Source organism: Chiloscyllium punctatum, chromosome 27 (genome assembly GCF_047496795.1).
Source record: "Chiloscyllium punctatum isolate Juve2018m chromosome 27, sChiPun1.3, whole genome shotgun sequence".
Taxonomy (NCBI): Eukaryota; Metazoa; Chordata; class Chondrichthyes; order Orectolobiformes; family Hemiscylliidae; genus Chiloscyllium; species Chiloscyllium punctatum.
In genome coordinates this window covers 3,310,399-3,333,695 of record NC_092765.1, presented here as the reverse complement: position 1 = coordinate 3,333,695, position 23,297 = coordinate 3,310,399, and the positions used below count along the sequence as shown (strand labels likewise).

The following is a 23,297-nucleotide window of genomic DNA, read 5'->3' as shown; positions in this document are numbered from 1 at the left end:
CTGTGCTCTTCCAGCATCACTAATCCAGAAGCTGGTGTTTATTTAGCTTTGTCAGATGGAAGGAGGTGGATAATTGTACTGACACCTCTCCGGTATCCCACTGTAAAACAGAAGAGTCAGAACTTCCTAAAACTTTGTTAAATCAGCCACAAACTGGCAGAGCAGTACACAGTAACACTTGGAAATGAATACACGGGTCACACTGGCCCTCCATTTGAATTGAGTGTGCCTCATTCCCCAATGTTATTCTTCTCTTCTGGACGCTCAACATCAAAAAGCAGAGGGACAGGGATATGGGCTTGGGGGTTCTAAGGTCATGAGGACAGAGGGTTGCTGGAAGCTGTGGAGATTGGGAAGGAATTGCAATGATGTCACGCTGGAAGGAGTGGAAATGGTGAAGGGTACTGTGTTGAATATGGATCCTGATTGGAGGGGGGTGGGGGAGAAGGTGCTGAAAGGGGAACTGTATCCTGATTCTGAGTAGGAGGCAGTGGGTTGAGAGTAGAAGTGCAGAGATAGACCAGGACAAACTCAGAGAATGTTGGAGAAACTTAGCAGATCTGGCAGTATCTGTGCAGAGAGAAACAGGGTTAACATTCCAAATCCGGTACAATCCAAACATTCTCTAATTTGTTTCACATTTCCAACATCCGCAAAATCCTGACTTTATTCGAGATAGATTGGATGTGTGGGGAGAGGATGGGAATGGAATCTTTGATTGATAAAGAAAGGGAGGGTTATTGTTGGAAGCTTGCACGCTTGAACAGATGGGACCAAGGGGGAAACACTGGAGGTGGGAGGTCAGGAAGGATAGTCAAAGTCACTGTGAAAGCCAATGAGTTTACTACCCCACCACCTTAGGCAGTTCCTCAGGATTGAGGCTGGCTTGCTTCCATTCCATTGGATGGGTTTGAAGACAGACAATAAGTGGAGATCAATTGGAAATAAGTTCTGAGTGGAATACTTAGAATCAATGAATCATTAAAGTGGTTGCTTTTGACCAACACAGACCTGACGGGCAGAGGGGTCTCTGCCTGTGTTGTAGATCTCCTTAACTCAGATATGAGCATCATTGGTGTCCTGTAGACCATGACTTTAGTTTTGAGCTTGAGATTCTGATCCTCAATACTCTTTTCCTTAGTGGTTTCATATGACTATTATTCAATCAGCCATTGGTTAAACACTCTGAAAGCTGTAACCTTCCCCATTTCTGATAAAAGAGTTATTCACCTGAAACCAACCCACTCGAGCTGAGATCAGAGTAACTCCACTCACTATCTAGTTAGCACATGGCCCAGTACTGTGTCAAGGAGCTTGTTGCAACTCAGTTGAAAGTTCTCCACTGGTTGGAGTCAAACCTGACATATAGGAAGATGGTTGTCAGTCATCTCAGCTCCAGGACATCTTTTCAAGAGTTCCTCAGGGTAGTGTCCTCAGCCCAATCATCTTCTGCTGCTTCGTTAATAGACTTCTCACCACAATAAGGTCAGACATGGGGATGTTGAATGATGATTGCACAATGTTCAGCACCATTCTCAACTCTTCAGATACTGAAGCAATCCATGTTCAAAGGCAGCAAGACATGGACAATATCCAGGCTTGGGCTGAGAAGGGACAGATAACATTCCTGTCAAGATATGTGTTATCCAGTGACCGTCCCCAAGCAGAAAGAATCTCACTGTCGTAATAGTGGGATGGGGTGATCATTCCAAATGGGGATGGCAGTATCTTTGAGCAGGTTGTGTGGGTGATAGAGACAGTGTGTTCGGAAGGTGCTGATTGAGGAGTCTCTGGTGAGTGACTGTCTCTTGTAAACAGTAAATGGTGTTGCCACTGTGCACATGAACTCTCTCTCTTTCTCTCCACAGATAGAGTTCCACTCAAAGTCCAGTTTCAGTTTCTGAGGGGGGACCTTATGACCATATCAGGATTCTGTAAGACCATAAACCCACAGATTGGCAACTAAGTCCATGACATCTTGCTCCGATTCGGTGTGACCACATAGAGTTCTGGGCAAAAAGATAAACTGGAATAGCAACATTCTACTGAAACTATGACAACCGCATTAATTCCGGACCGTTCCAGTCCCGCCCAGATAAAACGTCATTGTCAATGTGGTATATGAACAAAGGCAAGCTCAGTGTGAAGGTGACCCAGGGGAGAGGCGGACACAGAGACAGAGACAGAGACAGAGGCAGAGACGGTGGGGGCGAAAGGTAAGACCCGGAGGGTAGGGACTGTGGTGAGCGGCTCGGGAAAGCCCATCTCTGGGCACACGGCTCTGTCTCTCCGGGGATGCGAAGTTGTTGCGGGTTGAGCCGGAGGCAGGGTCCAGTACCGGCACCGAGAGGCTGGGGTTGGGGGACAGCCTGAAGAAGGGGGGATTGGGGCGGAGGAAGGGTTTGGGGTTGGGGGACAGCCTGAAGAAGGGGGGCATTGGGGCGGAGGAAGGGTTTGCTGGTCCTGGTGAGAATAGACCTGTCCCTCTGTATTTTGTTTTGTGGAATGGGGAACGCTAGCTGACCCGGGAGACATACTAGACAGAGGGTGACTCATTCCTTGGTTAATATTGGGGATGGTGCCTGTTACATGACATTTACCACCCAAGGGTGAGTACTATATCATGTGGCAATGAATCATTGTAAATTCCACCTTGTTGACTAATGTGGTTTTGTTTATTCACATGTGAGATGTGGGTGTCTGGCTGGGTCAGTATTTGTTGCCCCTCTTAGTTGCCCCTTGAGAAGGCGGGGGTGAGCTGCCCTCTTGAACCACTGCAGTCCATGTGCTGTAGGTAGACACACACTACCCTTAGGGAGGGAGTTCCAAGCAACACAGGAGGAACAGTGATATATTTCCAAATCGGGGTCATAACACCAGTGCTTCACCAGAGGCTCACTGATGGTGTTACCTGGTATGGTAATGAAATATTTGAAAACGGACCTTCCAGTTCAGTGACCAAACTTATATCCAGGACCTCAACCTGAGCTACAAATCCTCTCAAAACTCACTAATTTCAATGTCCAATTTGTGTCAATTTCTGCAGTGTGTTTTGTTGTTCTGAAAATTAATGAGCTAGAAATGGACACAGAAGCTATTGGCATTTTGCGAAGTATCATGCCTTATTACATGTAATATGTTGTCAGTACGATAAATTCCAAAAAGCTAGGTATTTACTAATGTCATACTGTTTTGGGGATAGTGATTTAATATGGACATATGATATTTTGCCTGCATCTTCTCTAGCAAGATCAAGCCCCTTAAGTTGTGGTTGTTATTTTGGTCATTTTGATCCAAATGAATTGACAGGGATGTGCCTGAGCAAATCCAAGAAGTATTTGAAGGAACAAATTACCACAGATGTTGGAATCTATACCGAAAACAAAAAATGCTGGAGATCACAGCAGGTCAGGCAGCATCCAGGGAGAGAGAGCAAGATAACATTTTGAGTCCAGGTGACTCTTCATGAGATGAACTAGGTGGAAGTGGGTAATGCAGATGCTGAAGATTAGAGTCGAGATTAGAGTGGTGCTGGAAAAGTACAGTAGGTCAGGCAGCATCCAAGGAGCAGGAAAATTGACATTTTGGGCAAGATGAAGGGCTTTTGCACAAATCGTCAATTTTCCTGCTCCTTGGATGCTGCCTGACCTGCTGTCATCAAGAAGTATTTGAAACTGATTAACTCCAAGTTATCCCTCAAGCCACTGATTGTCCACTGGATTTTGAATTGTCTTTTCAACCCAGTTGATATTGGAGTAGAATCATCTGTGAAAGCAGTTTTGGCAATTAATGTAAACTGCTTCTTTTTAGTTGTAATCAAGTTGTCTTGTTGTGATAGGTGAGTTTCCACTAATGTTGATGTTCTTGTGTTTCAGCAGGTTCCCGGAGAAGGAGTTCAAAAAGTATTATGAGAAGTGATCAAAGTATTTTGAGAAGTCTGCTTGGTATTTTTCTTACAATTGGATACAGTACAGCTGTTGGTAAGATTTTCAAACAAACTGTTTTCTTTTCCATTTTAATAAATAATCTGTGCAATTTAAAGTGTTCTTTTCATCAGTTAGCAAAGCATCAAAACAATAAGTTTTATTTGTAAAGTTTGGTGATTTTAATAGGGTTTTCCCCTGACCAACAGCAGGCATGAAACTGAAATGTACAGAATATTTGAGAGAAATATCTGGATCAATTCCATTGTTAATTTGTTATCAGTTTTGAATTTTGTGGGGGTACATTTTTAAGTACAGTTTTTCTGTTCAACAAAAGCAAAGTGCCATGGATGTGAGAAATCAGCGGTGAAACAGAACTGCTGGGGGAGAAAAGAACTCAGCAAGTCAGTTAACATCTTTGGAAGTGAAACAGCCAAACATTGCTGACAAAAAAATCCCAGACTTTTTCTAGTTTTTTTAAAAAACATTTTGATTTCAATGCAATCAGTACAGAACACTTTGACAGGATAAAACCAGCTTCACAAGTGAATTGTTGCTCCAGTGATGGACCTCCTGCCCAATCTCACAATCCTTCACTCGTGGATGACTGATGTCCTTCTCGCAATGACCTCAGTCATATTATGGGTTTTTGAGTGAGATTGCCAATTTAGGGACAACCTTGTATTATGTTTCCATGCCCAGTGGGAACTGGAGTGAGAGTCTCCAAGCTGGTCACAAAATGTCTTTACAGAGGAGACTGTCTCGTTCTCTCAGCTTGGGTTGGATTCATAAAATAGATCCCAGAATTGAAAAGTCTGTGTTTAAGCAACTTCACTGCCCAATATCCCTTTTGAAGAATTGCTGGGTTTTCCTCCCAGTGGTATTAGAGCAAGTATAGTTACTGCCTTAAGGCTTGTGGATTTATTGACTTTCAGCTTTGGGCATCCTATTTAAAAATGGCTTTAGCACGTGGTTGAGGTTACCCTCCCTATTGTCCTCTCTTGCCTCGCTGTTGTAATTTTTAAAGTTTTGACAATGGATTAATTGTCCAGGGGGCAAAAAAGGTTCCCACATATGGTCAGAAGTGAACTGTGACTTCAGCTGGCTGGTGTTGAAGGGGTCAGTGGGGCAGAGGCTGGTGAAGTGGAGCTTCCCCCACTTAGTGGCAGGGTCTGTCCTCACCCACAGCACTGCTCTTGGGGAAGGGGCCAATCTGAGCGAGGGGGACCATGGCTGGGGGCAGGGGCTGCTCCTGAGTCTATTTACCTTCATTCCCCTGGAAGCTCCCCTCTCAATATCTCCCCCCAGCCTCAAGATATTGAAATTGTGGATAATGACATGCAAGATTTCCTTTCAATGTTTTTTCTTACTTGGTAAATAATTTATTATTACATAATCATAACCATCCATCAAAATAAATACTTGATCATGAGATTCAAGATGATCTTGAAACAAAGAGTAGTGATAAGCGGCTCCCTTTCGGAATGGCAGGCGGTGACCAGTGGGGTACCGCAGGGATCAGCAGCTTTTTACAATATATATTAATGATATAGAAGATGGTATTAATAGTAACATTAGCTAATTTGCTGATGATACAAAGCTGGGTGGCAGGGTGAAATGTGAGGAGGATGTTAGGAGATTACAGGGTGACCTGGACAGGTTAGGTGAGTGGACAGATGCATGGCAGATGCAGTTTAATGTGGATAAATGTATGGTTATCCACTTTGGTGGCAAGAACAGGAAGGCAGATTACTACCTAAATGGAGTCAATTTAGGTAAAGGGGCAGTAAAAAGAGATCTGGGTGTTCTTGTACACCAGTCAATGAAGGCAAGCATGCAGGTACAGCAGGTAGTGAAGAAAGCTAATAGCATGCTGGCCTTCATAACAAGAGGGATTGACTATAGAAGCAAAGAGGTTCTATACAGGGCCCTGGTGAGACCGCAACTGGAATATTGTGTGCAGTTCTTGTCTCCAAATTTGAGGAAAGATATTCTGGTTATTGAGGGAGTGCGGCGTAGGTTCATGAGGTCAATTCCTGGAATGGCGGGATTACCTTACACTGAAAGACTGGAGTGACTGGGCTTATATACCCTTGAGTTTAGAAGACTGAGAGGGGATCTGATTGAGATGTATAAGATTATTAAAGGATTGGACACTCTGGAGGCAGGAAACATGTTTCCGCTGATGGGTGAGTCCAGAACCAGAGGACACAGCTTAAAAATAAGGGGTAGGCCATTTAGGACAGAGATGAGGAGAAACTTCTTCACCCAGAGAGTGGTGGCTGTGTGGAATGCTCTGCCCCAGAGGGCAGTGGAGGCCCAGTCTCTGGATTCATTTAAGAAAGAGTTGGATAGAGCTCTCAAGGATAGTGGAATCAAGGGTTATGGGGATAAGGCAGGAACAGGATACTGATTGGGGATGATCAGCCATGATCATAATGAATGGTGGTGCAGGCTTGAAGGGCCGAATGGCCTACTCCTGCACCTATTGTCTATTGCATGCTGTTACTAATCTATTTCTGTTTATTCACAGTCGAGTTTAAGGTCCATACCCTAGACACAGTGGTCACTGCTGTCTATGGCCAGTACGTTGTGCTAAGATGTAGCTTTACCGTTCAGCATGGATCTCCATCTCTAGAACGACTGGTCATCAATTGGCAACGTGCTGATACTGAGGACGTTGTGTATAGTTATTATTATGGAAAAGAGCAACTGAGTCACCAAAGCCCTCAGTATTCCGGAAGAACAAGCTTATTCATGGAGGAATTAAAACGAGGGAATGCTTCACTGAAGCTGGACCAAGTGAAATCAGAGGATGCTGGACTATACAAGTGCTTTGTTAGTGGTGCTTTAGGAAGCGGCTGGGGCACCATGTCTTTAATATTTGCAGGTATGTATTTGTGTCCATTTTAGTTCTTTGAAGTTGTAAATTTAAAATCCCACTTCTTGGCCTTCCCAGATGGCTGAGTGAGTCTACGTATCTAAGGCACGATGTATGGACCAGAAAGATTACTCAGACTATGCAGATCTAACTCCTCTCTATTCCTGACCTCACCACATCCCAATGAGGATGGCCACTCCTGTTAGCTGTTTCCCAACCCAATTGTATTTTGATATCTCTGGTATCAAATGTGACCTCTTCATAAATGAGAAGCCCAATGATAGTAAAGAATTGAGGGTCAAGCTGATTAATGATGACAATTTGAGCTGATAGCAGAGCATGTTGCCCCAGCAATAAGTTGAACTTCTCCAGGGGCACAAGGATAGCAGGAGGAAAAAAAAATGACAAGAAGCAGAGAGGAACTATGTGCTTCAATAATGTTGTAAATCTCAAGATAAAAAAATTTGGTGAGTGTTGTAGATTCTGTGATCAGATCCTATTTGGTGAGTGTTGTAGATTCTGTGATCAGATCCTATTTGGTGAGTGTTGTAGATTCTGTGATCAGATCCTATTTGGTGAGTGTTGTAGATTCTGTGATCAGATCCTATTTGGTGAGTGTTGTAGATTCTGTGATCAGATCCTATTTGGTGAGTGTTGTAGATTCTGTGATCAGATCCTATTTGCCAAAACTCAATTATGTTTCTTCATTTACACATCCATTTGTGCGAGAAATTCAATCCAGAAACTAATAGTTCTGGGAAAGAAGGTGCTAATCCAGAGACACTCTGGAGAAGCAGTGAAATCCAAAATTAGTTTTTGTTTTTGTGCTGCTCTCTTTAAATTGTTACTGAGTCATTTTCCAAAACAGCAGTGTCGACTCCCAGGGTGGACTCTTGCTGACTGCTGAGTCACACAAAAACATTTTAATTTCATGAGGAATTGTTCTTTAATGCTGTTTGATTGAGATTGTCTCTTAGAAAGAGGTGAAAGGTTCAGGGCTGGTGAAAGTGGTGGAGTTGAAGCTGCATTTGGATCAGCCATGACCCTATTGAATGGTCAATCCATTCAGGGGAAGAGTGCCATACTCCACCTCTAATTCATTCATATGTTCGGTGCCATTCACTGTCATGTTAATAACTGGACAGCACTCTACTCTCCTTTTGTAAATCTCTGTTTAACAGCTGCTGCTACTCCCCACTCCCCTTTACCATCAAGCCAGGGGATCAACCTTGGCTCAATGGAGAGTGCAGGAGGGTATACCAGGAGTAGCACCAGGTATACCCTGAAGATGAGGTATCAACCTGGTGAAGCTACCAAACAGGGCTACTTGCTTGCCAAACAGCATAAGCAGTAAGTGGCAGACAGAACTAAGTGACCCCACAAGCAACAGATCAGCTCTAAGCTCTGCAGTCCTTCCACATCCAGTCCTGAATGGTGGTGGACAATTAAACAACTCACTGGAGGAGGATGCTCCACAAATATCCCCATCCTCAATGATGGAGGAGCTCAGCACATCAGTGCAAAATTTGAGGCTTATGCATTTGCAACAATCTTCAGTCAGAAGTGCCGAATGGATGATCCATTACGGTTCCTCCAGTGGTCCCCAGAATCACAGATACCAGTCTCCAGCCAATTCAATTCATTCCATGTGATATCAAGAAACAGCTAGAGGTTCTGGATACTACAAAGGCAATGGGCCCTGATGTCATTCCGGCATTGGTACTGAAGACATGTGCTCCAGAACTTGCTGCTCCCCTTGCCAAGCTGTTCCAGTACAGTTACAACACTGGAAAATTGCCCAGGTATATCTTGTACTCAAAAGGCATGACAAATCCAACCCAATTACCACCCCATCAGTCTACTCTCCATCATCAGTAAAGTGATGGAAGGTGGCAGTAACAGTGCTATCAAGCCTCAACTGCTCAGCAATAACCTGCTCAGTGACGCCCAGTTTGGGATTTGCCAGGATCACTCAGCTCCTGACCTCATTACAGACTTGGTTCAAACATGGACAAAAGAGCTGAATTCCAGAGGGGAGGGGAGGGGAGAGGGACAGCTCTTGACATCAAGGCTGCATTTGACTGAGTGTGGCATCAAGGAGCTCTGCCAAAACTGGAATCAATGGGTGTGAGGGGCCAAACACTCCGGTGGTTAATGTCATACCTGACAGATAGGAAGATGGTTGTGGTTGTGGAGGGTCAGTCACTCAGTGTAGTGTCCTAAGTCCAACAATCTTCAGCTGCTTCATCAATGACCTTCCCTCCTTCATAAGATCAGAAGTGGGGTTATTCGCCGATGATTGCACAGTGTTCAGCACCATTCGCCACTCCTCTGCTACTGAAGCATGCTCAAATGCAGCACGAGCTGGACAATATCTAGGCTTGGGCCGACAAGTAGCAAGTACAATTTGTGCCACACAGTGCCAGACAATGGCCATCACCACTAAGAGATACTCTAACCAACGCCCTTGACATTCAACAGTATTACCATCACTGAATCTCCCACTGTCAACATCCTTGGGGTCACCATTGACCAGAAACTCCACTGGACTCACCACCTAAACACAGTGGCTACAAGAGCAGGTCAGAGACTAGGAATCCTACAGCAGGTAACTCACCTCCTGACACTCCAAAGTCTATCCAACATCTACAAGGCACAAGTCAGGAGTGTGATGGAATACTCCCCACTTGCCTGGATGGGTGCAACTCCAACAACACTCAAGCAGCTCGACACCATCCAGGACAATGCAACCCACATGATTGGCACCTCATAAACAAACATTCAATCCCTCCACCACCAGCATTCAGTAGCAGCAGTGTGTACTATCTACAAGATGCACTGCAGAAATTCACCAGAAATCCTTAGACAGCACTTTCCAAACCACAACCACTTCCTTCTAGAAGAACAAGGGCAGCAGGTATTTGTAAACACCACCATCTGCAAGTTCCCCTCCAAGCCTCTCACCACCCTGACTGGGAAATATACCACTGCTCCTTCACAGTCGGGTCAAAATCCTGGAATTCCCTCCCAACTGGCATTGTGGGTCAACCCACAGCAAGTGGACTGCAGCGATTCAAGAAGGCAGCTCACCCCCACCTTCTCAGATGGGCTATCAATGCTGGCCAGCCAGTGAAGCCCAAGTCCCACAAATGAATAAAACAACATTGTAGGATTTTCCACCTTCAGCTATATTTGTTATAAGTTAAATACAACAGCAATTACTGCCACTGGTCTGTTTGTACTTGGAGTTAACAATTTTGAACATTTATACTTTTCACTGCATTGTTTAATTACAGCTATCAATACAATATGTTGTCAAGTCTATTTCTTGTTTTGATTGACTTGTTGTTTTTATTTTCCAGCATATTACAAGGAACCTGACTTTTACATCCAACTGCAACCATCTGGGACAGTGTTCAGATTTGAATCCCAAGGTTATCCTCGGGCCTCTGTATCTTGGCACAATGGAGAAAATGAGGATATTTCTACCCAGTCTGAGACTTATTACCAACAAAGTGACAATGGCCTATACTCACTGCACAGTATTCTGGAAATAACTGATGCCAGTAGAAGTTCAAACTATACCTTTAAGTTAACGAATGATGTGCTACATCAATCGGTTTCTCGAACATTTGGCCTTTCTGTAGGTAAGTTAACCTGTGTATCCTCTACTGTTGGTACTGTCAACCTCCTGTATGCCTTTGTTACACAATGCTGAACCCCTCCATCTTGAGTGCTCTACGTCGGATATCTCTCATCCACTAGGGTCTGGGTCAGAGATAAACAGGAGCTAAAAATAGTTCAGCTGGCAGTCTATTTGCTTCTTTTAATTTCCAGGCCATTTTTATTTTTTTTTGCAGAGGCAGGATCGGGAGCATGCTCTGGTAGATAGGCTTTTCCACAAACTCTTCTACATCTAATTAACTGAGCCAATGAAAGGAAGCCACCTCAGTTTTTCTAGTTTGTTCCAGGTGGTTTGTGGTGGTGGGGGATGTTTAGTGCAAAATCCGCCCTGGGGCATTCTAAAGAATAAAAACTCAGTTTCAGTTCTATTTCAGAAAGATGTTTCCGTTCCACATTGCTTTCCATTTTAGAAGTTTAAACAGCTGCACCTTGTTTAGTTTTAGCTTTGCAATTTTTCATTCTTGGTTTATCAAAATTCTTCACTCACTTTGAAGCCAATCATACAAGAATTTTATCTTTTATTTTCAAAGAGGGCACTCCTCATTTATGTCAAGCTTCCTTTTAGTGCTCTGTAGTTTAGGTAATTAGTAGCTAGTCCTCATCTCTCCCATACTTGCTCACCTGTTTTTAGTCACCCCAGTACCTCCAATTTAAAGATTCCATCTTTGTTTTAAGTCCCTCCCTTGCTCTGCATTGCTGCGGATCCTGGCAGCCCATGAATTCCTCACGGCATTCCTGCTAGTGGATTTCCCTCCCTAGGTCTACCTGTTTAAATCAATGTCTCTCAATGATCCATTACCCATGCGCCCGAATATTTCTTTGCAGATGTCAGTCATGCTTCAGTGATAGACGGTTGTGATTCAAATCCACTCAAACGCTTTGAGCAGCAAATCTTCGTTGATAGTTCCAAACAGTACTCTGAGCTGAGTTGTCAGATATGTTGTATTTTGATTGAGACATTAAGCCAAAACCCCTTTTGAGGCTGTTTCCTCCTACAGATGAATGAGATCCCATGGTACTATTGTGAAGTGGAACTGGGGAAGTTATTCCCAAAGTGTTGGTTGTTGTTATTCTTCAAACAACATCATTAAGAAAAACAAGTTATCTGGTCATCATTTAATCGTTGTTAGTGGGAGCTTGCTGTGTGCACATTGGTCACTGAATTTCCTAAATCACAAGTGATTGCACATCAATAACACTTCGTTAGCTGAAAATATGCCTTCATAATGAAAAACACCATAAATACAAAATGCCTTTCTGGCTGATTGTACAATCTGAAGTGCCTTGGGATTTGTTTTCTACATTTAAAGGTGCTGTATTAATGCAGTTGCCTTTGTTCCTGATTTTAGTCATAGAATCATAGAAATGGAGAGCATAGAAACAGACCCTTTGGTCCAACTCGTCCATGCCGCCCAGATATCCTAACCTAATCTTGTCCTATTTGCCAGCATTTTGACCCGTATTGCTCTAAACCTTCCTATTCATATACCTCCCCAGATGCCTTTGAAGTATTGTAGTATCTATAAACAATACCTTAAACTAAACCCATCAATATAATCAATTTGGTATGATAGGGTGTATTTTAAAATATCAGCAAATGAAAAAACAAACTAGCACTGAAACTACTGCTACAATGTTCAGTGGTTATCTTTCATTTTTTTACAGAAACGGAAACTGCTGAAGTTTGTACGAGAAACCGATGGTCGATTACATTCTCTCTCCTTCTGACTGAATTTATAATTATTTTAATTCTGGTGACAGTTGTGTATCAAAAACATCTTCAGTTGAAAATCGAACAAAAACAGTTCTGCTGCGTGAAATGATGGAATACTCAGGAAGAGATTGTGTAAAGTTTCTGCTCGGCTCACGCAGCCCTGAAAGTCAATGGAATAGCTGCATTTCTAGATTTTTGGACATAATTTTTAACTCTTTAAACAGCTCTTCATCAAATGCCAGCAGTTCCAGGAAAGGGGATTTTATCAGTAAGGTTGAACTAAGAGTTGATCCCTTTGGGACACACAAGATTGAGGAGAAATTTGGCGTAGGAGTATGCGATTGATGGATTTAGTAAGGTAGGCAAGAAATGTTGTTCTCAGGAGCTGATGGTAAAAGAGGTCGACAGTGGAGAATCACAGATTTGAGATTTTGAATAAGGGATGCTCAAATGGATTTATTGAAATGCCTTAAAATTTCATTCCAATTAAAGGCATTATATATGAGTATAATAAGTACCTTCTGATAAAATGTAATAAAATGTTATTACAATCCACACTGTACTGTTGTTAATGTAGTGCTTTGTGTGCCTAGTGCTTTAAACTGAGCATGATCTCCTTCTACCCAGCTGCCTTGGTTTTGGAAACCATGCTTCTTAAGTAAATCTGCTGGCTGGGGATTACATTCCTGTATATTTATATTACTGGGTGCTTTTTGTTTTGGCTAGGGCTGCTAAAATTGGATGTGTGGCTATCCCACCAGCTTCTCACTCACCCTGTTATGGACCAGACCAGACCCCCTTAGAATATTTTAAGAAGATAGCCTAGACACTAATTTTTTTTTTATTTTAAAGATAGATGTGAAGTGCTGAGCTCCAGATGTGATGTGACTATTCAAGTTACTTGACATTAAGCAAAACACAATTTATTTAAAGACCATAGATGAAATACAAACAAAAGAAAGTGGAATTTAGAATAATGTAACTACTGGAAAACTTAACCGAATAATAGATACAGTACCTATTACTAATTAACTGTTCCAGTATAGTGACATCCCATAAACACACCCTTGGCAAAAAGGTAAATTCAGACACAGATTCTCACACGCAGCAGCTAGGAATCATTGACAAAAGATCCTTCTCTTCTGGGACCCAAAGAACTTCTGTCTGCTACAGATTTAAAAAACTGAGAAAGCCTGATCTGGGAGAACTGGCCAATCCCCTTCAGTTGTTAGAACTCTGTAAACAAAATTAAAGAACATCAAAGTCATTGACTCAAGCTGTCTCCAGTTGCCACTTTGGCCCCTCTGCCTTTATAATTTTTGCTCAAAAGAAAATCCAGGATAAAGTGAGCTTTTTTAAAGTGACAGATTTTTTTACAACCCCCTGTGGTTATGGGGTGGGGTTGGGTAGGTGCTGAAGCTAGCAGTCTGCCCCCCCAGCGGAGATAACTAGTTAAGGTCAATGGAGCGGGTTAAAAGCTCAACTGTGCACCATATTACACTGCCTGCATCATCACATGGTTCGCATCAACAGTCAGGTTGGAGCCTGTTTTGGTATTTAAACATTTAAAAGGAATCTGGATGTGTACATGAATAAGAAGGGTTTTGATGGATATGGGGCAAATAGGACTAGATTGGGATATCTGGTCAACATGGACGAGTTGGACTAAAGGATCTGTTTCTATGCTGTGCATCTCTATGACTCCATGAAAATGAGGTACTATTTTCAGAGGATGTCCTTTGCTCATTAAGAAGATAGAACATTACCTTTGTTGCTACCTGCCCCCTTGCTTATTCCCAAAGGCAGGCAAAACATCCTTTCACAAAGCCCCTGATCAACTGAGCTTGGGCTCCCATTAGGTCTCCTCCCTGGCCAATCTGGAGGGTGAATGTCCCATGACTGAGGGGCAGAAATTCAACTCTACATTACTTTAGCTGCCTGCAGTGCATTATAGCCATCAATAGGCTTGCCCTTTTATCTGTTGGCTCATTGATGACATTTTTTTTAATTTCAAGAATATACTTTATTCATAAAATAATCTTCATAGTCACAACTGCCGTTCGATCCCATACAGTAGCCAATCAAGAAAAGAAACAAGTACTGGAATTGACAATTCAAACAAACTAAAGATCTCCCTTACATATACAAGACTATATTTACATGTGGGTCTGATAACAGAATGGGCCCTCAATTAACTGCCCCAAGCTTTAGTGGGTTCTTCAGCACATAGTCCTAGACCTTGGAATGTGCCAGTCTGCAACATTCAATTGAGTTCAACTCTTTGTTCTGAAAGACCAACAAAGTTCGGGCAGAACAAAGAACAATACAGCACAGGAACAGGCCCTTTGGCCCTCCAAGCCTGCGCTGACACATTTTGCCCTTCTATACTAAAACTGCCTTCACTTACAGGATCCGTATCCCTCTATTCCCTTCCTATTCATGTATTTGTCCAGGTGTTTTTTGAATGCTGCTTTTGTGTCTGCTTTCCATCACCTGAAGAAGGGTTACACCTGAAACATTGACTTCTCCCCCTCCTGATGCTGTCTGGCTCATTGTGTTCTTCCAGCCTCCTGCCTATTTTGGATTCCAGCATCTGCAGTATTTTTTGTCTCTCTTTAGCACCTTCACTGGCAGTGTGTTCCATCTTTTGTGTGAAAAATTTGCCATGCACATCTCTTTTAAACATCTCCCCCACCTCGCACCTTGAATTCACATTCTTAGTAATTGACCCCTCCACCTTGGGAAAAGGCCTAACACATTCCACTCTATCCATGCCATTCACAATCTTATAAGCTTCTATCAGATCACCCCTCTCCCCCACCCCCCCCCCCCCCAACTCCTGCATTCCAATGAAAACAAACACCGTCTATCCAACTTTCTTTCGAGCTAAAATCCCCAATACCAGGCAACATCCTGGTAAACCTTTTCTGTACCCTCTCCAAAACGTCCACATCCTTCTGGTAGCATGGTGACCAGAACTGTAAACAAAAAATGTCTTTCACCGAGTTGATGGTCCTCCAGGTGCAGTTGATGTTTGTCCAAATGTGCATCTCGGGGAATGTGGAGCATGAAGTCCCGTGTCATGGAGCTGCTCGGGATGGACCACGATAAAAAAACCACTGCATCTTCCTTCAGACTCCCTTTGCAAGAGCACATTCCAGAAGGAATGTGTCACATAGTCTACCCCCATCCCACAGCTGCTATGACAGCAGCGTGCGGGCAGTGCCCTTCTCACCACCAGCCAAGCAATGTCTTGGAACTTGTTGGAAAGTTCTGGTGATGAGGCATTCTGCCAAAGGACTTTGACAGTCTGCTCAGGGAACCAACCAACAGGATCCACCCTCTCCTTTTCCTACACGGTCTCATTCCAGGGCTGGGAGGGGGGTGGGGCAGCAGCGGGAGCTGTCTGTTTAGAAACTGTGAGCAGAGCTGTTGGGTGGAATATTAACTCTCCATGGTCACTGGGTAGCTCAAACCAGGCTCAGATTCCTTAGTAATACAAGGAAAGTGCTGCAAATCCTGGAAATCAAAAATGAAAACAGAAAGCATCTGCAGAGCGTTGAAAAACAAGAGTATTTTTTTCCCCTTGACTTATTCCTATGCCAGCCTGGGACACTAAGGGAATGAAACAGCCACTCCAATTAGAAAATTGAACCAGGTGCATTTTGCAATGGCCCAGTTGTGTACTCCAGAAATAGAGAGAGAGAGTGGCATAATTTTAAAATAAAGGGAGGTATGAAATGTTTTTCCTTAAAAACTCAGTGGGGTTCTCCATATACTTAACCTGCAACCACCAAGATTTATGAATTAATTAGATCAATTTTATGAATGCTTAACCAACAACAAAGGGAACTCAGAAATGTCTTATCTCAGGTGTATGCTCCTTTGAAAGTTTTTAGTTCAGGCACATTCTTCTGTCTCTGAAGAGATGTTATGTTGATCTGCATCTCAGAGGGATTGTACCACTGAAGTCAGGCCAATACTGTGCCACCGAACAATTCCTTCAATGTAGGAACATAGGAACAGGAGAATGCCATTCAGCTCCTTGAGCCTGTTTCAATGTCAGTGAGAAACATGGTCACTCTGTGGTCTAACTCTCCATATACCTTCCTTTAGCACATATCCCTTTATATCTTTGCTTTACAAAACACATCTCTCTAAGATTTAATATTAGCAACTAATCCAGCATCCACTGCAATTTCTGGAAGAGAGTTCCAAACCCCTCCCACCCTTTGTGTGTAAAACTGTTTCCTAACATCTCCTGACCGTTCTGGCCCTAATTCTCAGACTCTACCTCCGAGTTCTAGAATCTCCAAACAATGGAAAATGGCTTATCTATCTAGTTAATACCTTGAAGACTTTGACCAGATTACCCCTTAACCTTCCAATGTCTAACAAAAACAGGCCTCATTGTATATCCCTCCTCATGACCTAACCACTGAAGTCCATTCTTAGAAACAATTTTTCATCTTCCATTCGGAGGGATTTCTTGATTAGGAAATGACTCAAACTATCTTCATCTGTTGGTTTTACAAGCAGTGCATCAGGTGTCACCCCACCTCTAGCGTATAAGCAAAACAAATTCTTCATTGTGTCAACAACTGACACTCTTAATTGTACAAGAATTGTACAAACAACATTACGTCCTCTCACCAATGATCCAAACTGTTGTAAAATCATTCATCTCCCACCCCAGAAACAGTAAACCGCACTGAAGACCTGCTCAAAGCATTCAGTTCTGAAGAACCGTCACAGGGCCTGAAATATTGACTCTGATTTCTCTCCACAGATGCAACTGGTCTTGCTGAGTTTCTCTACCAATATCTGTTTTGGTTTCAGATTTCCAGCATTTGGAGTTCTTTGTTTTATTTCACAAAGCCAGCATGCCGGTAATGCAAGGAATCTCTTTTCTAGATATCACAAATCTAATTTGACCAATCTCACCATATTTTTCCAACTGACTCATCATTGTCCACATTGTTCAGGGGCTGGGAATGTTCTGCCCATGGAGTCTACTCCCTACCTCCTTCACAGACTGACTTCCCATCCCCGTCTGCAATCTTTTGAACTGCTCTTCAATGACACGCCACCCCTACCCCCGAGTGAACTATTGGAAAGCTTGCAATTAGCTCCTCCCATCCTGCTGGGCAGAATTGAGTGTTGGCCCCCAGTAATTTTTGGCACAGGGTGTTCCTGAACGTTACCAGTAATAGATGGCTGACTTGATCAGTGAAGATGTGGAGGTACTGGTATTGGACAGGGGTGGACAGAGATACAAATCACACAACACCAGGTTATAGTCCAACAGGTTTATTTGGAAGCACTAGCTTTGGGCGCTCTGAAAGTTGGTACTTCTAAGTAAACCTGTTGGACTATAACCTGGTTTTGTGTGATTTTTAACTTTGCTCAGTGAAGAAAAGGTTATAATTAAAGGATTTCTTCAAAGCGAGGGATGTTGGGCGGGGCAAACAGCAGGACAGGGTCCTGGCTTCTCCTGAATTTAGGCACAATTACACTTCAAGGCTTAATTTAACAATATCAGGGTTTGGCAGATCTTGCTTACTTTGAAATAAAGCAATAAAGGGTAACATTGGTTGCCAGGGTTGGCGGGTCGGAGCAATAGCAAGCAGCTGAATAGGCTGGGGTTGTTTTCTCCTGTAGTGTCGGATGCTAGGGGGGACCTTACAGAGGTTCATAAAATCATGAGGGGCATGGATTGGGTGAATAGACAAGGTCTTTTCCCCAGGGAAGGGGAGTTCAAAACTAGACAGCAGAGGTTTAGAGGGGAAAGATTTAAAAGGGACCTAAGGGGTAACATTTGCACGCAGAGGGTGGTATGGGTATGGAATGAGTTGCCAGAAGAAGTGGTGCAGGCTGGTACAATTAAAATATTTAAAAGCTATGGTAGGCTGGATGGCAAGGCTAGATCACATGAAATAAAGGGAGAACTAGCCATTTGGACACAGAATTGGCTCAAAGGTAGAAGGCAGAAGCTGGTGCTGGAGGGTTGCCTTTCAGACTGGAGGCCTGTGACCAGTGGTATGTTACAAGATTTGCTGTGGGTTCCCTGCTTTTCATCATTTATATAAGTATATTGAAGTGAGCATAAGAGGTATAGTTAGTAAGTTTGCAGATGACATCAAAATTGGAGGTGTAGTGGATAGTGAAGAAGTACAATGGGATTTTGATTAGATAGGCCAATGGGCTGAGGTGCAGCTGGTGGAGTTTAATTTAGATAAATGTAAGGTGCTGCATTTTGGAAAGATACATCAGAGCAGGACTTATATACTTAATGATTAGGTGCTGGGGAGTGTTACTGAACAAAGAGACCTTGGAGTGCAGGTTCATAGTTTCTTGAAAATTGAGTCACAGGTAACAGGATGCTGAAGAAGGCGTTTGGCATGCTTGCCTTTATTGGTCAGTACATTGAGTCTCCAGTTGGGAGATCATGTTGAGGCTTTACAGGAAATTGGTTAGGCCACTTTTGGAATATAGTACTGTGTACAGTTCAGGTCTCCCTCCTAAAGGGAAGATGTTGTGAAACTTGAAAGAATTCAGAAAAGATTTACAAGGACATTGCCAATGTTGGAGGGCTTGAACTATAGGGAGAGGCTGAATAGGCTGAAGCTTTTTTCCCTGGAGTGTTGGAGCTGAGGGGCGATCTTATACAAGTTTATAAAATCATGAAGGTCTGGGATAAATGAACAAGGTCTTTTCCCCAGGTTAAAGGAGTCCAAATCTAGAGAACATAGATTTAAGGTGAGGGAAAAGATTTAAAAGGGTGCTAAGGGGCAACTTTGAGCTGCCAGAGGAAGTGGTGGAGGCTGGTACAATTATGACATTTAAAAGGCATCTGGATGGGTACATGAATATGAAGGCTTACAAGGGATATGGGCTAAATGCTGGCAAATGGGATTAGATTTATTTAGGATATCTGGTTGCATGGACAAGTTGGACCAAAGGGTTGGTTTCCATACTGTACAGCTCTCTGACTCTATGACTCTGTTGGCTTGCTCCTGATTAACCAGCTGAATATTTATCCAAAAGGTCTCCTGTTAAAGAGCTATCTCTAATACAGTTTGTGCATCAAGTCCAATTAAAGATACCTATAAATTCAAATCAGAAGTTGCCTGTGTCAATTCAATATCTGCAGATTGTAGTGTCTACTGATCACAGGAGACCATGAGCAGGACCATGGATACTGGATGTTCTTTCTCCAGGGCCACTTCCTTTCGGAGTGATTGAGGAGAATGGGCCAGTAGTCTGAGGAATTTAGAAGAACGAGAGGCCATCAAAATGTTTATTGTACATTGGGCACATTCCATGAGGCTGTTTGCCCTTGGCTGGGGAACAGAGGACTACAAACAACAGCATCAGGATGATGTTTGGCCATTTGGAATGAGGAGGAAGGCATTCACTCAAAGGATTGTGTAGCTCTGGAAATCAATTCCCATCTCCACATAGATATAGGAGTTCAGCCTTTGACTGTAAGCAAGTTTGAAATAAATTGCATTTTAGAATTGATAACAAGAGGATCCAGTGGGAGAATGGAACAGAGGAATGACTGGATGTGTCCCTGTTTACTATTATCTGCCTGAAACTCTTGCAAAATGTTTTACTGTACCTAGATACATGTAACTACAGTAAAATACATCAAACTAGATCACTGGCAAAACAGTTTCACAGGGTCACTTGATTTTCTTCTCTGTTTTTATGACTCATGATTAATCACTTATGAGTAACAAGTAAGAAGATAAATATCCTTAAATTTTAACTAGTTTGGTCAATATTATTTGAGATGAGTAGTATTACATCAGACAGATAATCTTGGCATGCAAAGGAATGAGAGCTTACTAGGAATAGATGGGAGTGTGAAATTCAAAACACAAACACATCAGCAATGTGATATTATTAACTTAAGGATCAGGCTCAAGGGGCCGAATGGTCTTCCCCCACTATATATTTTATATGTTGGTGTGTATTAATAAACAGTTCAGAATTACTCGGTTGTGTTTTGGACAGTGAAACTTAAATGAAGCGGGCTGGAATTGGTTTCTGTCTGGTGACTAACAGCAGTTCATCATGAGCTTTTTTTTCCCCAATCAGCTGATATTCCTGACATTCAGGATGGAGTAAATGCATGGCAGACCGGTTAGCAAGATTAGATCACATGGAATACAGAAAGAACCACCCATTTAGATGCAGAATTGGCTCAAAGGTAAAAGACACAGCGTGTTGGTGGAGGGTTGCCTTTCAAACTGGAGGGCTGTGACCAGTGGACTGTCACAAGGATCAGTGCTTTTCGTCATTTATATAAGTATTTTGGATGTGAACATACAAGGTATAGTTAGTAAGTTTGCAGGTGACATCAAAATTGGAGGTGATGTGGATATTGAAAAAGGCTACCTCAGAGTACAACAGGATTTTGATCAGATAGGCCAATGGTCTAAGGTGCAGCAGGTGGAGTTTAATTTAGATAACTGTGAGGTGCTGCACTTTGGAAAGGGGTACAACAGGGCAGGACCTATAAACTTAATAGTAAGGTGCTGGGGAGTGTTACTGAACAAAGGGACCTCTGAGTGCAGGTTCTTAGTTCCTTGAAAATTGAGTCATGGGTAATATGATAGTGAAGAAGGCGTATGGCATGCTTGCCTTTATTGGTCAGTGCATTGAGGAAATGAGTTGGGAGGTCATGTTGCAGATGTACAGGACGATGGTTAGGCCACTTTTGGAATACTGTTACCATTTGTGCCTCTCTGCAAAAGGAAAGATGTTGTGAAACTTGAAAGAATTCAGAAAAGATTTACAAGGATGTTGCCAGTACTGGAGGGTTTGAGCTATAGGGTGAGGCTGAATAGGCTGAGGCTGTTTTTCTTAGAATTTCAGAGGCTGAGGGATGGCCTTTTAGAGGTTTATAAAATCATGAGGGGCACAGGTAAATGGACAAGGTCTTTTCCCCAGGATAGGGGATTCCAAAACTAGAAGGCACAGGTTTAGGTTGAGAAGCGAAAGATTTAAAAGGGACCTATGGGCAACTTTGAGCTGCCAGAGGAAGTGGTGGAGGCTGGTCCAATTATGAGAATTAAAAGGCATCTGACAGGTGTATGAATATGAAAGATTTTGTGGGATATGGGCCAAATGCTGGCAAATGGGTCTAGATTTACTTAGGATATCTGGTCAACATGGATAAGTTGGACCAAAGGGTTGGTTTCCATACTGTACAGCTCTCTGACTCTATGACTCTGTTGGCTTGCTCCTGATTAACCAGCTGAATATTTATCCAAAAGGTCTCCTGTTAAAGAGCTATCTCTAATACAGTTTGTGCATCAAGTCCAATTAAAGATACCTATAAATTCAAATCAGAAGTTGCCTGTGTCAATTCAATATCTGCAGATTGTAGTGTCTACTGATCACAGGAGACCATGAGCAGGACCATGGATACTGGATGTTCTTTCTCCAGGGCCACTTCCTTTCGGAGTGATTGAGGGCCAGTAGTCTGAGGAATTTAGAAGAACGAGAGGCCATCAAAATGTTTATTGTACATTGGGCACATTCCATGAGGCTGTTTGCCCTTGGCTGGGGAACAGAGGACTACAAACAACAGCATCAGGATGATGTTTGGCCATTTGGAATGAGGAGGAAGGCATTCACTCAAAGGATTGTGTAGCTCTGGAAATCAATCCCCATCTCCACATAGATATAGGAGTTCAGCCTTTGACTGTAAGCAAGTTTGAAATAAATTGCATTTTAGAATTATTAATAAAAGGAGAATGGAACAGAAGCATCACTGGATGTGTCCGTTGCCAAGATCTGCCTGAAACTCTTGCAAAGTTTTTCACTGTACAGTACTTGTCCAATCAGATAGATGACAAGGCAGTTTCACGGAGTCACTTGTTTTCCTTCTGCCATTACGTAAAATGACAAAACTATTTCATGTGTCACTTGATTCTCTTCCATTACCTGTGTTTTTATGACGATTAATCACTTATCAGTAACAAGTAAGAAGATAAATATTTTTAAATTTTAACTAGTTTCACCGTCATTATTTGAGTATTACACCAGACAGACAGTCCTGGCATGCAAAAGAATGAGAGTTTACTGGGAATGCTCAAAACACAAACACATTAGCAATGTGATCTTATTGATTCAAGGAGCCGAATGGTCTGCTCCACTACACTTTACATGTTGGTGTGTATTAATAAAAACAGTTCAGAATTACTCTGTAATGTTCCGGATGGTGAAACTTGAATTCGGTCTCTTGTCTGAATGTCGATTCTTCGGCCCCTCGGATACCTGCTGTCCTTTTCTCGCACCAGCCACACTCTCCACTCCGCTCGCCAGCATCTGGACTCCTCACTTTCTTCCTGAAATTTGGTTTCTGTCGGGTGACTAACGGCAGTTCATCATGAGGTTTCTTGTTCCTCTCAATCAGCTGATACTCCTGACATTCAGTACGGCAGAATATTCTGCCTGCCCTGTGTCCCACTGAGCTCCGGGGAGCGGGGGGAGTGAGTGAGTAATCCCCAGCTGAGAGGCTCGCTCCCGGGGTTCGAGCGGAGGGGAATCCCGTCCTGCAGGAACCTTGGGTTTTACTGTTAACAGGAAGTTCCCCGAGTGTGTACAGCCAATGCTTGTTATATAGCGAACTCGACTCTGTTTGCATGGTTCCATGGTGTAATGGTTAGCACTCTGGACTCTGAATCCAGCGATCCGAGTTCAAATCTCGGTGGAACCTTACCTTTTAGCTGCAAATCTGCAGTCAAACTTTTCAAGGGAGAAACATTAATTACACTCAGTTTAATCATCTTCAGCAAATTAACTGCATCGCAATTGAGAGATTACTGGGGAAATATGAACGCTTACAGAGAGATAGTGATCTCCATGGCAGCAGGGTTGCGATTCAAAGGGACAGGCAATTTAAAATAATGTAAAAGAATTAAAAGCTACATGAGATTTTAAAAAGATATTGTGATGTAGGAGTGGTTATAAGTTGGATCAAATTTCCTGAAAGAGTAGTGCAAACATTCAGGCTTTCAGAAGGGAAATGAACTACTGAAGGAACAACTTTTGCAAATGGTCTGGGTAAAGAGTGCGG

At 42.7% G+C, this 23,297-nt stretch overlaps 1 protein-coding gene and 1 non-coding gene across 4 annotated transcripts; both read left to right on the top strand.

The window, feature by feature from the left end:
- Nucleotides 1–1,722: 1,722 nt before the first annotated feature.
- On the top strand, nucleotides 1,723–12,762 carry LOC140453362 (CD276 antigen-like). Of its 3 annotated transcripts, none has more exons than XM_072547930.1 (6): nucleotides 1,723–1,793; nucleotides 1,869–2,216; nucleotides 3,879–3,980; nucleotides 6,457–6,813; nucleotides 10,167–10,451; nucleotides 12,154–12,762. In XM_072547930.1, the coding sequence occupies exons 3-6, from the start codon at nucleotides 3,908–3,910 to the stop codon at nucleotides 12,309–12,311; spliced, it is 873 nt and encodes a 290-aa protein (XP_072404031.1). In that variant the 5' UTR covers nucleotides 1,723–1,793; nucleotides 1,869–2,216; nucleotides 3,879–3,907; the 3' UTR covers nucleotides 12,312–12,762. The 3 variants fall into 3 exon arrangements, with proteins under 3 accessions (XP_072404031.1, XP_072404029.1, XP_072404030.1); XM_072547928.1 differs by having other exon boundaries at nucleotides 3,876–3,980; XM_072547929.1 differs by lacking the exon at nucleotides 1,723–1,793 and having other exon boundaries at nucleotides 1,865–2,216; nucleotides 3,876–3,980.
- Nucleotides 12,763–22,865: 10,103 nt separating this feature from the next.
- On the top strand, nucleotides 22,866–22,937 carry trnaq-cug (transfer RNA glutamine (anticodon CUG)). The gene has a single exon. It is a non-coding gene; the product is annotated as a tRNA-Gln (tRNA).
- Nucleotides 22,938–23,297: the final 360 nt, after the last annotated feature.

Coding starts and splice junctions, on each gene's coding strand:
- LOC140453362 (XM_072547930.1), top strand. CDS start 3,908: ATGAGAAGTGATCAAAGTATTTTGAGAAGTCTGCTTGGTATTTTTCTT. Junction 3,981..6,456: donor TGGATACAGTACAGCTGTTG/GTAAGATTTTCA, acceptor GTTTATTCACAG/TCGAGTTTAAGGTCCATACC. Junction 6,814..10,166: donor CATGTCTTTAATATTTGCAG/GTATGTATTTGT, acceptor TTTATTTTCCAG/CATATTACAAGGAACCTGAC.